Consider the following 18,745-nt stretch of genomic DNA (forward strand, 5'->3'; position numbering starts at 1 on the left):
TGATAATCAGACCCTTATAGGACAGTGAAAGGGAGACTGTTGTGTGGCTACTACTGTGTCTCCGCTGCTAAACATGTCTTAAGAACTATATAGAATTAGTCTTATTTGGAATTTAATTTGCCCTCTCCCTCCCTCTCCACATGAGTTGAGAAGTAGAGATGTTTCTACCAGGCACAGACAGAGTGTAAACCATCAAGTCCTGTTGCTTTGGATAAGTTCAGCCAGAGATAAGCTGCTTATCATGCTGTGGGAGTTAATGACAGCACTGCCCTTGCTTTACAGTTGACAAAGTCAGGAAGAAAAATGTCTCTGTTATCTCCTGTCATCAGCTACCCTTGAACTTTTTTAAGAGCCTTGCCTCTGTCCTCAGGCAAGTAGGGTACAGGGGAGAAAAGGCACAGAAAATGAGCCTAGTGTGTGTAGGATTTCTGTGTGTTCCCATCCCTGTCACTCTGCCCTCAGTGTGAACTTCCTAAACAGAACACCCTCTCCCCAAAGGGCCTTCACGAATCATTATGGTGAAAGCCAACTACTTAGCATGCAACTGGACCTCAAGATCCTTCTCCCGTATTTCTGATTTTTTTTCCACCACGAATGCTAATGATGCTCCATATTCCAGACTCATCAAAATATTAACATCATTATCTTTTGTTAGTCTTCATGCACTGTTCCATCTATCCAGAATGCCCTGTCCCTCTTTGTTTTCTTGGAAGAAGTTGTGTTCATCCTTTCAAGCTTAACATGGGTTAATGATCCTAGAACCGGAGCACACACGTGGGAGGCAGAGTCTGTGAGATCAATGCCAGCCTGGTCTATAGGTCTATAGGTCTATAGTCAGGAAGGATGATGTAGTAAGTCCCTATCCAAAGGGGAAGAAGAGTGTAAAAGAGAGAAGGAGGCAGAAGAGGGCAGAGGACGGGTAGAAAGGAGAGAGGGAAAAGGAGGAGGTGGCAGATGAAGATCAGGGTTATAAAATATTAGGTGGGGTGCCCAGAGGAGGTGACGTCTGAGTATAGGGCTGAAAGGCACAAGAACAACTGGAGGAATTGTGCTCTCGGGAGAGGAAGTAGCAAATACAAAGGTCAGGGTGGCTGAAGCCAGGAGAGATGGGAACAAGGCCGTGTCAGATACAATTGGGAGGGCAATAGCTAAATCATGTAGTATATGTAGACATTGTGAGAACCTAGGCTTTGTAGTTAATGATAAAATCACTGGAAGATAGTGAGCAGAAGAGTAACTTCATCTGACTCCTGTGTCAACAAAATTGATTTGTTGGCTTTCTATGGAAGAGACAGAGTATGAGATGGTAGACCATGGAGAAGGCTTTTTCCATAATCCTTCCATAATCCAAGTGAATGGGATGGTGGTGTGGGTCAGCTTGTGGATGTGAGACATGGGTAGTTTCTGGGTGAATCCCAATAGTAGAGCTTGCTGAAGTATTTTATATCAGAGTTTGAGGAGAAAATGGTCCTGAGGCTTTTGATTTGAGCTATTGACATGAAAAAAAGAGGAGTGTGGGAGTAACAAGTTCATGGAACAATCAAGAGTGCGGTTTTTTGTGTGTTGAATTTGTTGGCTTTGCAGGAAAGCATATTGAGAGGCAGCTGGGTCCCACAGGAGATGTAGTTTTGGAGGTCCAGGGGGATAAGCAGGCTGGTGATAGAGATGTGGATATCATCACACACAACATGGAAGTCACAAGACAGGATAAAATCACTAGGAAGAGAAAGGTAGAAAAGGAGTCCTACAAGGATGAGAGGAACCAGATAAAGAAACTGAGTGGCCAGAGATGTTAAAAGAAAACCTAGACAGACTGGTTTCTAGTATAATGGAACCAAAATAAGGAATTTTTTCTCTATTAAAAATGAGATTTTTAAGCCTAATGTATTTCAAGGAGGAGGAAGTCATTATTCTATCAAAAGCTGCTGGACCCACTGGGAACAATAAGTCAGTCTTCTAGCATTTAAGCCTCTGGATTTAATCCTCAACATGACAAAGAACTGATACTGATAGAATTAACAGGATAGAGTTTCCTTGTTATCCAGCATGCAATGCCAATAGCTTAGGGGGACAAATCCTAGAAGAGGAAGAAGAGCAATGAGTGTAGAAAGCCATTCAGGAAGGAGTGTAGTGGAGCATCCTTAGAGATGGGTTCTCAGAGGAACCTGTGATACAAAGGCTGTGAGGCATTGCCCTAGGAGGATGCAGGGGTTCGGAGCAAATCATAGACTGCCAGGATCAGTCCCACACCTCTAACTTCTGTCCTTCTTTCTTGACCCAGGAAAGTCCTCCAGAAGTCTTCATAGAAGGCATTTTCCAGCCAAGCTATCAAAGTGGGAAGTTACACACCTTAGAAAACTTATTGGAATCCATTGATCCAACCTTGGAGAGCTGGGGAACATACCTAATCGCTGCCTGCCAACACCTGCAGAAGAAAAACTACTACCACATTCTGTATGAGCTGCAGCAATTTATGAAGGTAGTAATAACCTCCTCCCCCTTCCATTCCTGTCACTGGCACTTTGTCATGCAGGAGAGGCTGTGCAAGTTGAGGGAGCAGGACAGTCATTTGACCCCTGACCTTGGTATTGGACCCTAGAGCAAATCCACCATGCTCCCCAACATTGTTAAATATTTAGACTTTCATCCTACATCTAGAGCCAAACTTTAATCTTGTCCATACTAGCATTCTTCAGAATTCAAAACATGTGGGGCTGGAGAGATGGCTCAGTGGTTAAGTGAACTGCCTACTCTTACAGAGGATGCAGGTTCAATTCCCAGTGCCCACATGGTGACTCATAACCATTTATAACTCCTTGGACTCCAGACACACGTGAGATGGATGCACAGACATACATGCAGGCAAAATATTACACTCATGAAATAAAATAAAAATAATTTATAAAAAGAATTCAAGGAATATAAAAGTGAAGAAGAATTAGAAGAGAAGGAGAAAGGAAGGAAGGACGGACGGACAGATGGAAGGAAGGAAGGAAGGAAGGAAGGAAGGAAGGAAGGAAGGAAGGAAAGAAGGAAGGAAGGAAGGAAGGTAGGTAGGAGAAAGAAGAAGATACAGAATTTGTAAGGAATGAAGTTCTGGAAAGCTGTTGTCTTTAGAAGAAAATTCTTAAAAGGAGAAGGACCAGGCTTCCCCTAACTGTCTGAGGATTCTCAGTACTGTAATCTCAAAGAGATGAGATCTTCTGATGCTAGGTTAAGACTGAGTCTGTACTAAATGGAGAATCAGAAGAATCTTCTTCGAGACCTCTGCAGTGGTAAGATAATATCCCACCCAAGAGCTTGACAGACAGCTCACTGATTACTGACATAAAATGCTGCTTAGCTGGTGATAGTAGACACTAGCGCTTATCGAAAGGAATCGAGGACCTAGGGATGAAGACATCACAGGGCCAGAACCTGAAGATCTACTTTATCAGGAGGCATCAGATCAGGCTTCTCATGACAATTCCCCCATTGCCCCTACCCACCCCCTCGCTCCCCCCACCCCAACATCTCTGATCTCTCCTAAACCAAACATTCACTTTTCAATCCTAGGACCAAGTCCGGGCTGCCATGACCTGTATTCGGTTCTTCAGTCACAAAGCAAAGTCCTACACAGAGTTGGGAGAGAAGCTCTCGTGGTTGCTTAAGGCCAAGGACCACCTGAAGATCTACCTCCAAGAAACATCCCGCAGCTCGGGAAGGAAGAAAGCCACCTTCTTCCGGAAGAAGATGACTGCCGCTGATGTGTCCAAGTATGGCAAGGCTCTGGAGGAGGCAGTGAAGGGTGGGAAGGCTGGGGCTGAGTGTCACTGGGGATGAAAAGGTATCAGCCTTGGATGACAGTGTCTGCTACAGCCTGGAAAGCTGCTGTAGGAAAGGATTAAAATCCCATGCTGTGGTCAGACTGAGCCCCACGTTCCTTACAATGAGCAAAAAAGGTCCAGCACATTCTCTCTGTGTCCCCCTTTTCTTCCTTGGTACACATCAGCCACTGGCCTCCAGGATTCTCAACCAAGCATTTTCTTTCTTCTTTTATGCAGGTCAAGCCCTCTATTTAGAACATACTATCTAAAGTAAATGTTTAACCAGGAGAATTGTGAGTTTGAGGCCAGCACTGTCGCTAGATCTAATCTTTAAAAAAAAGATGAATAAAATTTCCACCACTCTAATTTGTTGTCTTCTCAAACTCTTTCTCCTCTAGCCCATGGGCTGTGAGAGCAAGGCTCAGTGTCGCTTCTCATTCTTGTCCCTGCCACGTACTCAGTAAATATTTACTGATCCAGTGCCCAAACGTTGTCCGGTCCCACAGTGCACCTTAACTGTTGTGGGGGGATGGGGGACTAGGTCCTTTGTTTCTGTCTAACCATAACTGTTTGGAGGGTATTTCAAGCCTCTTCCCTTCATGACATTTCTTTGGTGTTTCCCATTGCCATCTTCCTATAAACCAATCACCCAGCTCGACACACCCACTCCTCTAAGAGCCTGATAAGGTTAGAAGGTGCCTGTCCTGTCCCCATAGGCATATGAATACACTTCAGCTACAAATGGAAGTGACCAGATTCTTACATCGGTGTGAAAGTGCTGGAACCTCTCAAGTCACCACTTGGCCTCTGCCAACACTCTTCGGAAATAACCACATGAAAATGGAAGTTGCCTGCAAGGTACGTGTAGGATTTCACCAGTGGCAGACTGTTTACATCTTTTAGAATGCTTATCCCAATTGTGATTATCTGATTATTTCAGTTATTTGCTTGATGGCTTCCTCCCCATTAGAATGTGTGCCTCAGGCGGAGATAGAGTCCATTTGGTCACTTGTATCTCTGGTATCTGGATGCTCAGTAAAGTCTCAACATATATTTAATAACTGAATAAATGGGTTTGGTATGTTGGCTCATTTCTGTAATTCTAACAGTAGGAGGCAGAGGTAGGCGATTCACTGTGAATTCAAGGCCAGCTGGATCTATGTAGTTGAGTCTAAACCAGCCATGGCTGTGTAGGGAGATCCTGTCTCCACAAAAACTTGATGATAATGATGATGATGAAGATAAATATGAGCCCCGATCTTTTAGTAAGAAGTTATTTGAATAATTATGATTCCTTTAAGCATATCTCCCTCTCCCTCCAGGTTATGCTAGGAGGGAAAAATGTGGAAGATGGTTTTGGAATTGCATTCCGTGTTCTGCAGGTATGATGTATTAAAAGGAACCCACACCTGACATTTCTGAGAAAGGCTATTTAATCTTTAGAAAATACTCTTGTTCCAGGAAGAGCAGATTTACATATCTGTTAAGGAAGAAATCAGAACTGATAACAGAACTGTGTCAGATGCCAGATTCTATGCCACTTAGCCAGAAGCCAACCTTAGCATCTCAAAAGGTATCAAGGAGCACATGTATGACAGTTCCCCACAACAGGTTCACTACAGAAATGCCTCTCATCTTCTCAAGCAGAACATGACTAGAAGGAGTAGCCAGGCCATCACTCCCAAGTCCTGTGGCGTAAGGACTAACTAAGACTAGGTTTAAGGTATGTATTCGGCAGGTTTCAGCAAGTGAGTCTTGATAATGTTTCAACACTTGGGCAGCTCTTAACAGACAAACAGCAGCTTCATGTACCATTTCCCAGAGAAAGGTGAGTTGAGGAGAGAGAATTGGTCTTAGGAATTAAGTAAAATACCTTTGAGAGTCCATGGAGCCAGGCATGATGGCAAACCCTGGAATCTCAGTGTTTGGGAAGTGGAGATAAGAAACTCAGGTATTATGCTGGGCGGTGGTGGCGCACACCTTTAATCCCAGAACTTGGGAGGCAGAGGCAGGTGGATCTCTGTGAGTTCAAGGCCAGCCTGTTCTACAGAGCTACACAGAGAAACCCTGTCTCGAAAAACCACAAAGAAAAAAAAAAAAGGAAGGAAGAAAGGAACAAACTCAGGTATTGAGGACCAGCCTTGACCCTGTCCTGAAGAAAAGAAAGGACCATAGAAGCAAGTAGGATGCACCATTTCACTGTTGTGAGGAGGAGGTTTTTATACTCACTTCTTAAGTGCTTGCCTCGCTCCAAAGAGAACTATTCCTGCTTTCCCGATGTTGTTATGTTTGTGTTCCCTGTTGTCACTGTGTCACTTCCCACTGTGGGCATCTCCCACTGTCCTAAGTCCGTAATCCCACGTTCTGTCCTAGGACTTCCAACTGGATGCTGCTGCAACCTACTGCAGAGCTGCCAGGCAGCTGGTGGAGAGAGAGAAATACGGCGAGATCCGACAACTGCTCAAATGTGTCAGTGAGTCAGGCATGGCAGCCAAAAGTGATGGCGACACCATCCTCCTCAACTGCCTGGAAGCCTTCAAGAGAATCCCACCGCAGGTGCGCTCACTCCTGGATTTCTCAGGTCCACTATCTGCTTCAGGGTCATCCCATCCTCATCCTCCTTCTCACCACAAGATCTGTTTCTCTTTCTGGCTCTCTGCAACCAGGACTCACTCTTAACAACTCTTTCCCTTTGTAGAGGTCATGATTATGATGTCTGTCCCCAGAAAGCATCCCGGAGCATACTCCTGTCGAATAGTGTGTGCACTTGGAAATGTCTGTGTTCTGATGGCATACATTAGAGTGGGCCTTTGAAGCATGCTACCTGCAAACCATTCCCTATATCATGCTTGTGAGGTGAACAGAGCCACATTCATTTGTGAAAGCTCAGCATGGGCCTCTTAAGAGATACTCCTGCTCCAATCCCAAGCATAGTATTACCATTAGCCATCATCCACTATTCTTATAGAGGGAACGGAGGTAGTGAGAAGGATCAAGCAGGCACCCCCCTTGGAGTCGCAGTAGCTGTGCTCAGACTGGATTGAGCTGAGGCCCCCAGGTAGAAGGTTCTTCTTCCTTTCATGGCTGCTATGTCTCTGTTGTACACAGGAGCTGGAGGGACTGATCCAGGCAATACACAGCGATGACAACAAGGTGAGCAGAAGTGTCTCCTAGCCCTGGTATTGCTACTGAATAAATAGCAGAGGCCTTCCTTACCCCACACAGTACTTCCAAGCAGTCTAGTGTTTCAGTTTCTTTGTTATCCAGGACCTAGACAGTGGTTTAAAAACTCCAGAGGGAATAGATAGGGCAGATGAATATTGACTGCCCAAGCCTTTGCCTTCCCAATTCTTTATCCCTGAGCCTGTTTTTAAACCTCCATGTTATTCTGAGGTCTCTCACCAGATAGCCGTAGGAAATCTCATTTCCATCTTCAGGCTGACTCATTGTATGAGGTTCCTGGGGGAGGCGGGTATCTTTATTCCAGGGGTGGGGAGAGTACAGTGAGAGAAACCCACCGAATTAGCTACTGTTCTCTTTGCTATGAAAAAAATACTTAACAAGAAGCAATTTAAGGAAGGAAAATTTTATTCTAACTTAAAGTTTGAGGGATAAATTCCATTGTAGTAGGGAAGGAAAGGCAATGGCAAGAGGAGGCAACTGGCTGCTCACATTGCTTCTAGAGTTGCAAAGCAGAGACAGGCAAGGTGGTGGTGGTGCAGGCTTTTAATCCTAGAACTCAGGAGCCAGGCGCTGGTAGATCTCTGTGAGTTTGAGGCCAGCCTGATCTAAAGAGGGAGTTCTAGGACAGCCAGGGACACACAGAGAAAGCTTGTCTCTAAAAAAAAAAAAAAAAAAAAAAAAACCAATTTAAAAAAGAAAGAATGAGGCCAGGCGTTGGTGGCGCATGCCTTTAATCCCAGAACTCGGGAGGCAGAGGCAGGTGGAGCTCTGTGAGTTCAAGGTCAGCTTGATCTACAAGAGCTAGTTCCAGGACAGCCTCCAAAGCCACAGAGAAACCCTGTCTTGAAACCCCCCCCCAAAAAAAAAAGGAAGGATAGAAAGTGAGGTCCTAAAACCTCAATACCCACCCCAAGTGACCATCTTCCCCAGCAAGGGTCCACCTTCCAAAGGTGCCACAACCTTCTAAAACCACACCACCAGTTACACATCAACCGTTCCGATGCGTGACTCTCTGAGGGGTATTCACATCCAAACCAAAACATCCACTCAGTGCTTTGGAGGACAGTACTCCCTTGGGGCCCATGAACTCTTCCCTGTTTGTGAAATACCTGAACCTTTTGTTTTGCCTTACCTCTGTGAGAATTGCCAGCCAGTTTATCCTTTTATCAGTGCCATGGATTGCAGTTAGTCATGGGATCAATCATCCTGCCATCTTCAAGAAGGTTTCCAGGCTAGCAGAGTTCTGAAAAAGCAAAGCCAGACCAGCTGGCAATCAGGAGACAAATTCTCCAGCTGTCGGGCAATGGCTTCTTATACAACCGCAGAGCTGCTCCCACTGCCACCTTGCCAGTCCCTGTGGAACCTACTGACCATTCTGTTCAGTCTCGATCCTAAGGAGAGCATGTTCTGAACATCTCCTCACTGTTTGTGCAACATCCCAATGAGGTCCTTGGAAAGGATGAAGTTCCCACTTTTCGAAATGACGGTTCCTTTTGTACAATAGGAGTGAAAACCCAAGAGCCAAGCTAAGCAGTTGTTTCTCTCAACGGCTAGTCTAAGGTACTTTCAGGCTCTCAGGGCACAGGTCTTGCCAAAAACTGCTTTGATCCCTTTTGTTTTTATTCTAGATTCTAGCAATAGCATTCTCTTGAATTTTGCTTGTCATTTGTGGTGTTTCATATAGGTAGGATTAGCTGGAACTAGAGGCTTAGATGAGGGATCATACCCTAGGGCAGCATATCTACCCCCCAACAGCAGTACCCAGTTGCTTCAGTGAGCTCACAACACGCCAGTTATTTCCTGTCCTGGAAAACTGCCTGAAATCAAGCCAAAGAGATCCACATACATCCCAAAAAGATGAAAAGCATTTTGCATGGAGCAAAAAAAAAAAAAGTCTCTGATTCAGAAATAATTGGTAATAGTGGAAAGAAGCTGCCAGCGGGAACTCAGCCACCACCTGTGGAGGTCTTGCTAGTGGTCTCCCGGAGGGATGAAGTTGCCGGTGTAACTGGAGTCAAGGAGAAAGGGGGGTTCTTGAATCATGAGATAGAGAGCTGCCTTGGACCCAAACAGGAGTAGTCCATTCAAGTCTCGCTGGGGTGACTTCTTAACTAGACCTTTTCCAATTGTGTGTATACAGTTTTCTCCCCGTGTTATCTGTCAGTGGCTTTAAATTCGAGACTGGGAATATAGCTCAATGGTAGAGTGCTTGCCTCGCATTCATGGGTCCCAGGTTCAGTCCCCAGAACCACCCACCCAAAGGTGTTTTTGTTGTAATTCAGCATGTTCAAGACAGACAAAGGTAATCTTTAAACCCTTTGCAAAAGGAAGGTATGATTATGTACTCATCTTTTCACTCACCCATGTAAAGCCCATTCTTAGAACACTGACTGCATGCTACGCACAAAAAATATATTATCCCTGCTCTCATAAAGCTTGTAGTCTAGTCAAGAATATCAATTAATCAACAGATTGTTATAAAATCACAGCCAGTGGATACTGGCAATACTAGTTCTGATTCCAAAAAGAAACTGGAGGACTAGATGGAGACCACACTCTGCCTGTCTACCTTGACTTTTAAATTATTTTATCTGCGATAGCTTTTTACGTTAGAACATAAATTTATGCAATAGCTTGGTGTCTAGAGCATTTCAAGTTCTTGTGAAACAATAAAATCACCAAAATTATCAGTTTGGTGAGTGAGAAGTACTGTTTATCTGTGGTGCTCTCTGATGCTGTCTATGCTTGTTGATATTCCTTTGGTGATCATTTCTTTTCCCATATCTTGTACCCAATCACTAGGTCAGAGCCTATCTGACATGTTGCAAACTGCGTTCTGCCTACCTGATCGCTGTGAAGCAAGAACACTCACAGGCGGCTGCCCTCGTCCAGCAGGTGCAGCAGGCAGCCAAAAGCAGTGGAGATTCTGTAGTGCAAGACATCTGTGCTCAGTGGCTTCTGACAAGCCACTCCCGTAGTGCCCATGGCTCAGGCTCCAGGAAGTGACCGTGGGCAGCAGAACCTAGAAACCATAGTCTGGGAGCTATGGCCACAGGCGCAATGCTACAAAATACCCTCCGTGTCCGTCTTCCAACAGAATGGAACTTCTGGCCCTGCCCCAGGTTGGAGTGAGCAGGTTGGACCCTACTTGCCTGTGTGGACAAGAGCAGGTCCTTTCACACAAGTGCCATGTAAAGTTGTAGAATCTATGTTTGTCTGGAGATAGCCACTTCTTTCTACCTCAGAGTGACTGTGTGTGTGTGCATGTGTGCACATACGTGTGCATGCTCCCGTGCACTCATGTTTACGCCCAAGCATTTTCTGAACAAATGAGATTCCTCCATTGAAGAGAGGCACTTTATTTCCTACTTTCTGCTGGTCTGAAAACCTTCCCTGCATTTTTGGTTCCTACCCTAGGTCATCCGGTTTTTCCATAGCTCCTCCCCACTGTGCAGACATGCTTTAGCAGTTCCTCTTAACAGGAGGGGTTAACAGAGAATTACAAAGCAATGCCAAAAAGATTGCTTCTTCTCCCTTCCCAAAAACTCACAGAAAGCATCAAGAGTTTGCCTGTGGAAGATGACAGCTTTCCCAGCAACACCTCTCATAAGCACAAGGCTCTCAGGTGCAGGCATCTGAAAGCTCTGGTGACAGCATAAATGGTCAGATCTGGACAGGCTATGACCAGGCCCCATCACATTCATCCAGAGGAGAGGCAAAGGCAGGTCTCTTTGAGCACAGAGCTGGCTCTTGTCAGTAACCCTGCTGCAGGGTGGATTGGTAAGAACACGTGACTTTCTTTCAGCGTCTAGGGAAAGAGATGGCAGCCAGGACCCTGGGGCTGAGTTAATGGCTGGACTCTACCTGTTTGAGTCCCATTCTTGTTTGTGCCTCTTGAATTAGTTAAGAACTATTTCTCTACCCCTCATGTTTCCCTTCAGTCTCCTTGAGACCATGGGCTGAAATATGCAAAGACCTGGCTCACTGAGGCAGTAGTACACTAAGGGAATGGGGTTCACATCACAATTGGGTCTGCAGATGAGTCACAACAAGGGGATAACAAATAAGTCTCATACAATGGTGGGTAACCAGATGAAGGGTCTAATATGCATCTGCTTATCTTCCCACCCGAGATGAGTGAGTGCTGAGAGGCAGGGTCTGTCATTCAGTGACTGATTTGCAAATGAGAGCCCTAAAGAAAGGCTTGTAGCCCCAACTCTCCCGCCAGGCAGAGCTCAGCCTATTGGTCTCCCCTTTGCTGCTAAAGCAACAGGAACTGGAAACTGAAGTCAGTGTCTCTGGTGCTTAGAAGCCCTGTTCATTTCTTCTGAACCAAGTTTTCCTTATAAACAACTGTTTATGGACATCTATTAGAGTCCAAGCTTTGGTCCTGTTAGAGAAGAAAGACTGAAGGAAAATACTAGATTTCATAAGGGTGCAGTCTGACCTTCCCTTCCTCGTGTCATAGAACACACCACCCAGCTCCCAGGAAGGCCCCGTTGCCTGGTGTTTGCTTACACTCAAGGCTGTCCTTTTTGCACTGAGAATAAGCACTTTACACACTTGGGTTGTAAGTCTCACAACCCTTGATTTAGGGTGTCACAACCAGATTTCCCTGACTTTCCTCTAACTTGAACTGCAAATAGGTAACCATTGACCAGGTTAACAGAGAAGACACTGCATACCTACGACATCACTGTGGTCTCCTGCAAAGCAACAATAGCATCAAAACCATTTTACGTGTTGAGGGGTTATGTGTTCTACAACTAAGCCACAATAAACTGTCTATCCCACCTATGCTTATCTTCATGGCTTTATTTACATAAACACTATTTTTAATTTTGTATGAATGCCTGCATGTGTATATGTGTACCACACGCATCCCTGGCACCTGTGGAGGCAGAGAGGGTATGGGATCCCCTGAAACTGGAGTTATATGTTGTTGTGAGCTGTCTGATAGGGTTGCTGGGAATTGAATCCAAGTCCTGTGTAAGAACAAGTGCTGTAACTACTTAACCATGTCTCCAGCTCATGACTTCTATTTGTTTTGAGTCATGGTCTTGAGTAGACTAGGATGACTTTGAACTTGCTGTGTAGCTGAAAGTGATCTAGAACTCCTAATCCTCTTGCCTTTGTGCTCCTAGTTTCCAGACTGTTGCCTTTTGCTCATGTGTTCTGTGGAAAAGAAAAGATGAGAGGGAAGAAAGTTCAACTGGCTAACTTTCTTTTGAATAATTCCTGTAGTAACTAGACTATTGATTCAGTTCGGTTTTTATCAAATTCCCTGTGTTAAAAATTTAATAGTAGGCCACAGATGTGTCTCAGTGAGTAAAGCACTTGCCACGCAGGCCTGACAACCTGAATTTGGTCCATGACACCTATGCAAAGATGGAAAGAAAGAACTGACTCTTCAAATTGTGTTCTGACCTCCATGTACACACAATGGCATGAATGTGTCTGTACATACACACACACACACACACACACTATACACATAAATACTAGTAAATTTTAAAACCTTAAGAAGGGGCTTGATGGGGGAAGTCCTCCTGTGTATGTGTTAATAAAGCACTGTTGGCCAATAGGGAAGCAAGATAGATGGAACTAGGAGTCAAGGAGGATTCTGGGAAACAGGTACAGTCAGTCAAGATGAGTAAGAGGTCTGGACCCTTTCTCTGGTAAGAGAAGACCACATGAAAATACTCAAACTAGCAGTTATGGGTTAATAATTAAGTCAGAGCTAGCCGATGACCAACAGCTTCTTAATTAATATAGTGTCCCGTGGGTTATTTGGGGGCTAACGCAGCAACGGGATCCAGGCTACTGGCGGGAAGACTACACATTACAGGGACTGGGCATGGTGATGCTTACCTTTTTAATCCCAGCACTCAGGATGCAGAGGCAGAAGGATCTCTGAGTTCAAGGCCTGCCCCTTCTACATAGTGAGTTCCAGGCCATCCAAGGCTACACAGTAAGACCCTGTCTCACATCAAAGAGGAAAACAGTGAATGCTCCTGCTCAGCTCCCTTTGGGGCTGGGGAGATGGCTAATGGGTTAAGAGCATTAACTGTCCAGAGAACCCAGGTTCTATCCCAGTACCTGCATACAGACTCAGAGCCATCTGTAACTCCATGAAGGGGTCTTTTTTCCTCATGGTCCATTGGCCACCAGTCCACAAGGAAAAAGAAACAGAGCTTTGGATGGCCTGTGGACACAGTGGAAATAGCCTTCCAGGAGACTTCTTCAGAGAGACAAATCAGCTTTTTTATTATTTTTTTTTAGAAACACTCTTATCACAGATCAGCTTTATTCCAGAGTAAGGGGGGGATATAAAGGGTGGGGACAGTGGCTGGGGCATCACCTAATTTGCACTAAACAGCACGTTCCTATCATAAAGCTTCTAGTACAAGTCTTAGTTACCATGTGTGGAAGCACAGTCCTACCTAGCACTATGTCTAATTACCATATAGGCATCAGGGGGAAAGCTTCTGCAGGGAACTATGTCTAGGGTCACACCAGAGATAAATCAGGCATTCTCTGGATAAGATCAGATAAACAGCAGGAAGCCCCCCCCTCCCCACCCACTCCTTGCTGGTCAGAGGGAGACCTCCATATTGCTGAGCTCAGAGTGAGCTGTCAAGCCACGGCAGACTGCAACAACTGACCAGCAGGTCCTCTCAACAACTCTAGATCTAGAGAATATGACACTCTCTTCTCTCCATCAAGAGCACCAGGCACACATATGGTACGCAGACATATATGAAGGGAAAATACCCATATACATAAAAGATGAAATTTTTATTTTTATATTGTTTTATTAATGTGCTACAAATGTGGATCAACATACAACAGTTGCCTGGCCTGTGTAAAGTCCTAGGTTCAATCCCCAATTCCACCATAAAAAATAAAATAGAATTTAAAATCCTCTCAGTGTACCCTTTACCATCAGAAAACTTGGCATGTTTCATGTCTGCTTCAGGTGAAGGCGTGGAGATAGGTGATAGAGTAGAGAAACCACTTACACCATTCACACACTTTGTGGATTGGTTTTTGTTTTTGTTTTTTTCTTTTGAGATAGGGTCTCAATTTCAGAGATTCTAGCTCAGGTGATGGGATGCAGACGGCATCCTGAGACCTTCTTAAAAATTAGTTGCCATTTTTCAAACTTTGTGAATCCTAGCATGACAAAAAAAATAGCCAACTATTCTTTTACTATCAGCTGGTCTATGGATTTGTTTTAAACTATCTGTATGATATTTGAGAAGAGCGAGACTCAAGTTTAGAACCGTTTGCTTGTCTTACTCGGGGCATATGTTTGCAGAGTGATACCTGAGCCGAGAGCATCCCCATCGATGCTGTTAGCATCTTTCCCCAGAATCCTCCTCCGATTCCTCATCCAAAACAAAACAAAAACAAACACAGAAAACAAATGCTGGTGGTGGAAGGAGGTCTGGACACATCTGGTTTGGCTGTGACAGGAAGACGAGTCACAACAAAGAATACTGGAACATACCATCTGAATGTAAGACAGCTGAGCACTATGTTTGGAAACCTGAGACAGGCTAAGCTGCCAGACGTCCTTGGCTGAGGCTTAGGCAAACTAGATCACAGGCAATTAGACTCTAATACCCAGGCCAGGCAAGCAAATATCAATAATCACATTACCTTGACACAAACGGTCTCTTCTTGGTCTAACCCTCTCTCCTATGCTGCATTATTTTTCTTGGTGGGGGAAGGTTTGGAAAAACGTATTCACCTAGGGTGCTGATGACAGAGCAAAGAAATCACTCAAGTGTAGCTTGGTGAACCAACGAGTTTACTGGGGTTATTAAGAGAAGCATAGGTAGGTCTCCGGCAAATGCACCACCGAAGAGCCCACTGTGGCGTGGGCAACGTCTCACAAAAATCCTCCATCCTCCATTGGACTCTTGGTCTCTGTGAAATTAATTATTTGTATGTAGGTAGGAATAGTTCATTTACCAAAACACCAAATATAGAAGTCATTTCCTGAGAGAGAAAAAGAATTATTTATGAGGAAGTGGACAAAATGAAACATGCTTAAATCAAAGCTGAAAGGGTGCTGAGATGAAAGCAAGAAATAAATTTTATAAAATAAGTATATTTTATTATCTGACATGGCTGTAACTACTCAGCTGAGCATTACTGGTCCTCATGTTCTCACTCTTCCTGCTCCATACAGACGACATCCAGTAGAGAAGTCAAGGACTTGAGGAACAATGGGGCCTCTGGCTTCTTTTTGAAGATTTCATGTATTTTATGTATGTGTACAAGTGTTTTGCCTGCATGTATGTCTGTGCATCACATGCACACCTGGTTCCCTCAGGGGCCAGAAGAGGGCACCAGATTCCCTAGAACTGAAGTTGTGAGCTTCCAGGTGGGTGCTGGGAACTGACCCCAGGTCCTCTGCATAAACAGCAAGAGTTCTTAACTGCTGAGCTATCTCTGTAGCTCCATTATTGATCTTTTAATGGTTGTGTGACACAGGCCACTCTATCTCTTCTCTAGATTGTGACATGAGCCGCTGAAATTTAGCATTTTTTAAATTCTTCTATTAGAATAAGCTGTTCCTTGTGTTCTATGTCTCCTTGACTGATTGTTTTAGCTAATAGTGATCATAGAGAAAACCGGCTGGACATATTGAATAAAATTTGGATGAACTCCTACTAAGGTATACTAAGGCTATTAAGAGTCTCAATTAGGGGAGGGAAATGGAGAGGGACCTGGAACTGACTTGTGAAGCAACCTTGTTTCTAATCTAAATTTAAATTTAAAAATAAATAATAAAAAAAGAAGAAGAAAAAGAGTCTCAATTAGGCTGGGTAGAGGTAGCGTACACCTTTAATCCCAGAACTTGGGAGGCAGAGGCAGGTGGATCTTTGTGAATTCGAGACCAGCCTGGTCTACAGAGTGAGTTCCAGGACAGCCAGGGCTACACAGAGAAACCCTGTCTCAAAAATAAAAATCCCTGCATTAGAATGTTCACTTCCAATAATCAGTTAACCACATAAATACTGAAATTATCTGACAGTGACAGGACCTGGGGATGGAGAAAAATATACTGAAGTGAAGCAGGTGTCAAAATTTCATTTGGAAGATGAAGAAATTGAGAATGATGAAAGTAGGCCAGGAAGCCGGGTATGGTGGCAAATACTGGAAATTCCAGAAGGATGGCAAGTTCAAGCCTGGTCCATGTAGCAAGTTGCTTTAGACTAGAATAGGTTAAAATGGCTGAATATTAGAAACGTTCTATCATTCAACTTAATTCCACTTGCTCGGGACACAAACCTAAACAGTGAGACAACTTACTTTCATGTCACAGGAAGTCTCAAGGGTGGGACAGCTTGAGACTTGGTTAATTCAGTGACTCCCTCTGCCTGGTCACTAGCCTGAGTTCTCCCCATCCTGTCCTCTACCAGTCTCAGCATGCCAGCTTCATTGTTGGGCAAACTCAGCTCCACTCATGGAATCAAGATGCTGTTGGCTGATTTGGGAATCACACTCAGCCATGGCAGCATACAGCAAAAAGTAATTTCTTCCTGTGCCTCACTATTTTTGTTTGTTTTGTTTTGTATTTTGTTTTTTGAGACAGGGTTTCTCTGTATAGCCTTGGCTATGCTGGAATCCGATCCACAGACCAGGCTGGCCTCAAACTCACAGAGATCCACCTGCCTCTGCCTCCTGAGTGCTGGGATTAAAGTTATGCACCACCACAGTCTAGCAATAAGTGTTATTTTAAAGAAATCTAGGATAGTCTATCAAACAAGCTAAAGGAAAGAGATTTTGTACTATGGGTTGCTTAGCTAAAGGTGTCAGAGCCTCAGAGGATCCAGGAATAATGGTGGCAAGGGGACTGGAACAGCTGGAAAGAAGTGGGGACAAGAGTCACTCCTGAGCCCTTCTCCACCACTGACAACAGCACTGTTGATGTGTGACCGAGGATTTGGTTTGCTCAATTATTAATTGGGAAAATCTCATCTGGAAAAAGTCAAGGCTGACACTTCTTCCTTGCCTAGCCAGAACACTTAGGATGCTGGGCTGAAACCGTGGAGAGGGGGTATGTAGCCTGGAGGCTTGTTGCTGAGGGAGGCTATGGCTCAAGGGAGCCCAGGAAAGCAGGGGAAATGATGAGCCTGGCATCTGCTCCATCTAGAGAATGATTCAGTTTTAAGGGAGTACGTTAAATATACAGCAAACAAAAAGTGAGAGACAAATAGCATGGCAGAGCTTCAGATCTGACACTTCATCACCTGGCAGAGCAGCCCAAGAAGCCCAAGAAAAGCCGGGTGTTGGTGGCACACGCCTTTAATCCCAGCACTCGGGAGGCAGAAGCAGGCGGATCTCTGTGAGTTCAAGGCCAGCCTGGTCAGAGTGAGTTCCAGGACAGCCTCCAAAACAATACAGAGAAACCCTGTCTCGAAAAACCAAAAAAAAAAAAAAAAAAAAAAAAAAAAAGAAGCCCAAGAAAACCGCCAGCCGGAGTACCTGATTTATAACAAGAAAACCACCAGCCGGAGTACCTGATTTATAACAAGGTCCCAGGCAGAACGCCTTCCTTTCAGGTGAGACTTCCAACTAGCTGTTCCCACAAGCATTTTCATATTATGTGATTACCTTCCGGCTGTTCTGAAGGGCACAGTGTTTGATCAGCTGACTCACCCTCATGTTCTCAGGGGCATCATGTTCTCATTCAGGTTGTTTTGTGGTCCTCTTATCTCCTTGACACAAGGCCAGCCTGTCCTGGACCATGAGTTTGGACACTTTGTGACAAACATGACTGGGTCTGAAATGGAGGAAAAACTACTTTGCATTCAGAGCCAGCTTCAAACTTAAACAGCATACGACAATATACAAACATAGTTTCCATTACAGCATCTAATGCTGACTTCAGTGTGAGCATGATGGCCTGAGTGGGGGATCCAGAGCGGCTAGCTAGCTTCTTGCAGCCCACACACGGCTTTGCCCCCTTGTGCCTCTATGTAACCCCCTCTGACATATATGTAAACCCCACCTCAAGTTTGTCCCCTGCATCACTGTCCCACTGTATCTTTTAAATCTCTTAGGCCTGCAAATGTGCCTGGCACTCACGTGTGAACCTACACACACACACTCACACACACACTCACACACACACACACACACACTCACACACACACACACACTCGCATGTGTTAGTATTCAGGCATCCGTACTGGCCTGTCCTTAGGGTTCTGACAGGATATGCCCTCAGCTGCAGCCACTAAGAGCACCACCTGTGCATATTCACTATGTTCCCTTTTAAAAGGGCCCTGCCCCCTCCCATCCTCCTCTCTCTCTGCTTCTCTGTTTCTTTCTCTCTCTGTCTCTCTGTCTGTCTCTGTCTCTCTGTGTGTGTCTCTGTTTCTCTCTCTATCTCTCTCTGTCTCTCTCTCTCTCCGTGTGTGTGTGTGTGTGTGTGTGTGTGTGTCTTTTCTCTTCTGCTGCTCCTGTCTCCAGAAGCCAGTCTCCCTCCTTACCTCCCCCCTTTTTCCATTCACTTTCCCCCAATAAAAAAACCCTCCAATGAGCTCTGTCTAATAACATCTTTCTCTCGAGCAACACTTTTTAAATTACAATATGCACTCACACACACACACTTTACACAAAGAGACAGAGAGAGAATTAACAATAAAAGATTTTAAAGTCTACTTCCATGAGCAAGAGAATAAGTGTGGATAATGGGGATAAGTATGATCTAAGTACTTGATTTACATGTGTGA

General features: G+C 44.7%; 1 protein-coding gene across 3 annotated transcripts in view; it reads left to right on the forward strand.

Moving 5' to 3' along the window:
* The window catches only part of Zfyve26 (zinc finger FYVE-type containing 26), a 62,658-nt gene extending 50,872 nt beyond the window's left edge, over window positions 1–11,786 (forward strand). For all 3 annotated transcript variants that reach the window (XM_040742837.1, XM_040742839.1, XM_040742838.1), the window contains exons 36-42: window positions 2,282–2,479; window positions 3,556–3,755; window positions 4,523–4,664; window positions 5,129–5,188; window positions 6,180–6,362; window positions 6,915–6,959; window positions 9,792–11,786. In XM_040742837.1, coding sequence (XP_040598771.1) covers window positions 2,282–2,479; window positions 3,556–3,755; window positions 4,523–4,664; window positions 5,129–5,188; window positions 6,180–6,362; window positions 6,915–6,959; window positions 9,792–9,995 — 1,032 coding nt within the window. In that variant the 3' untranslated portion in view covers window positions 9,996–11,786. The remainder of the gene's footprint in view (window positions 1–2,281; window positions 2,480–3,555; window positions 3,756–4,522; window positions 4,665–5,128; window positions 5,189–6,179; window positions 6,363–6,914; window positions 6,960–9,791) is intronic.
* The last annotated feature ends 6,959 nt before the right edge of the window (window positions 11,787–18,745 follow it).

Source organism: Mesocricetus auratus, unplaced genomic scaffold, assembly GCF_017639785.1.
Source record: "Mesocricetus auratus isolate SY011 unplaced genomic scaffold, BCM_Maur_2.0 Super-Scaffold_15014, whole genome shotgun sequence".
In the NCBI taxonomy this organism is placed as follows: domain Eukaryota; kingdom Metazoa; phylum Chordata; class Mammalia; order Rodentia; family Cricetidae; genus Mesocricetus; species Mesocricetus auratus.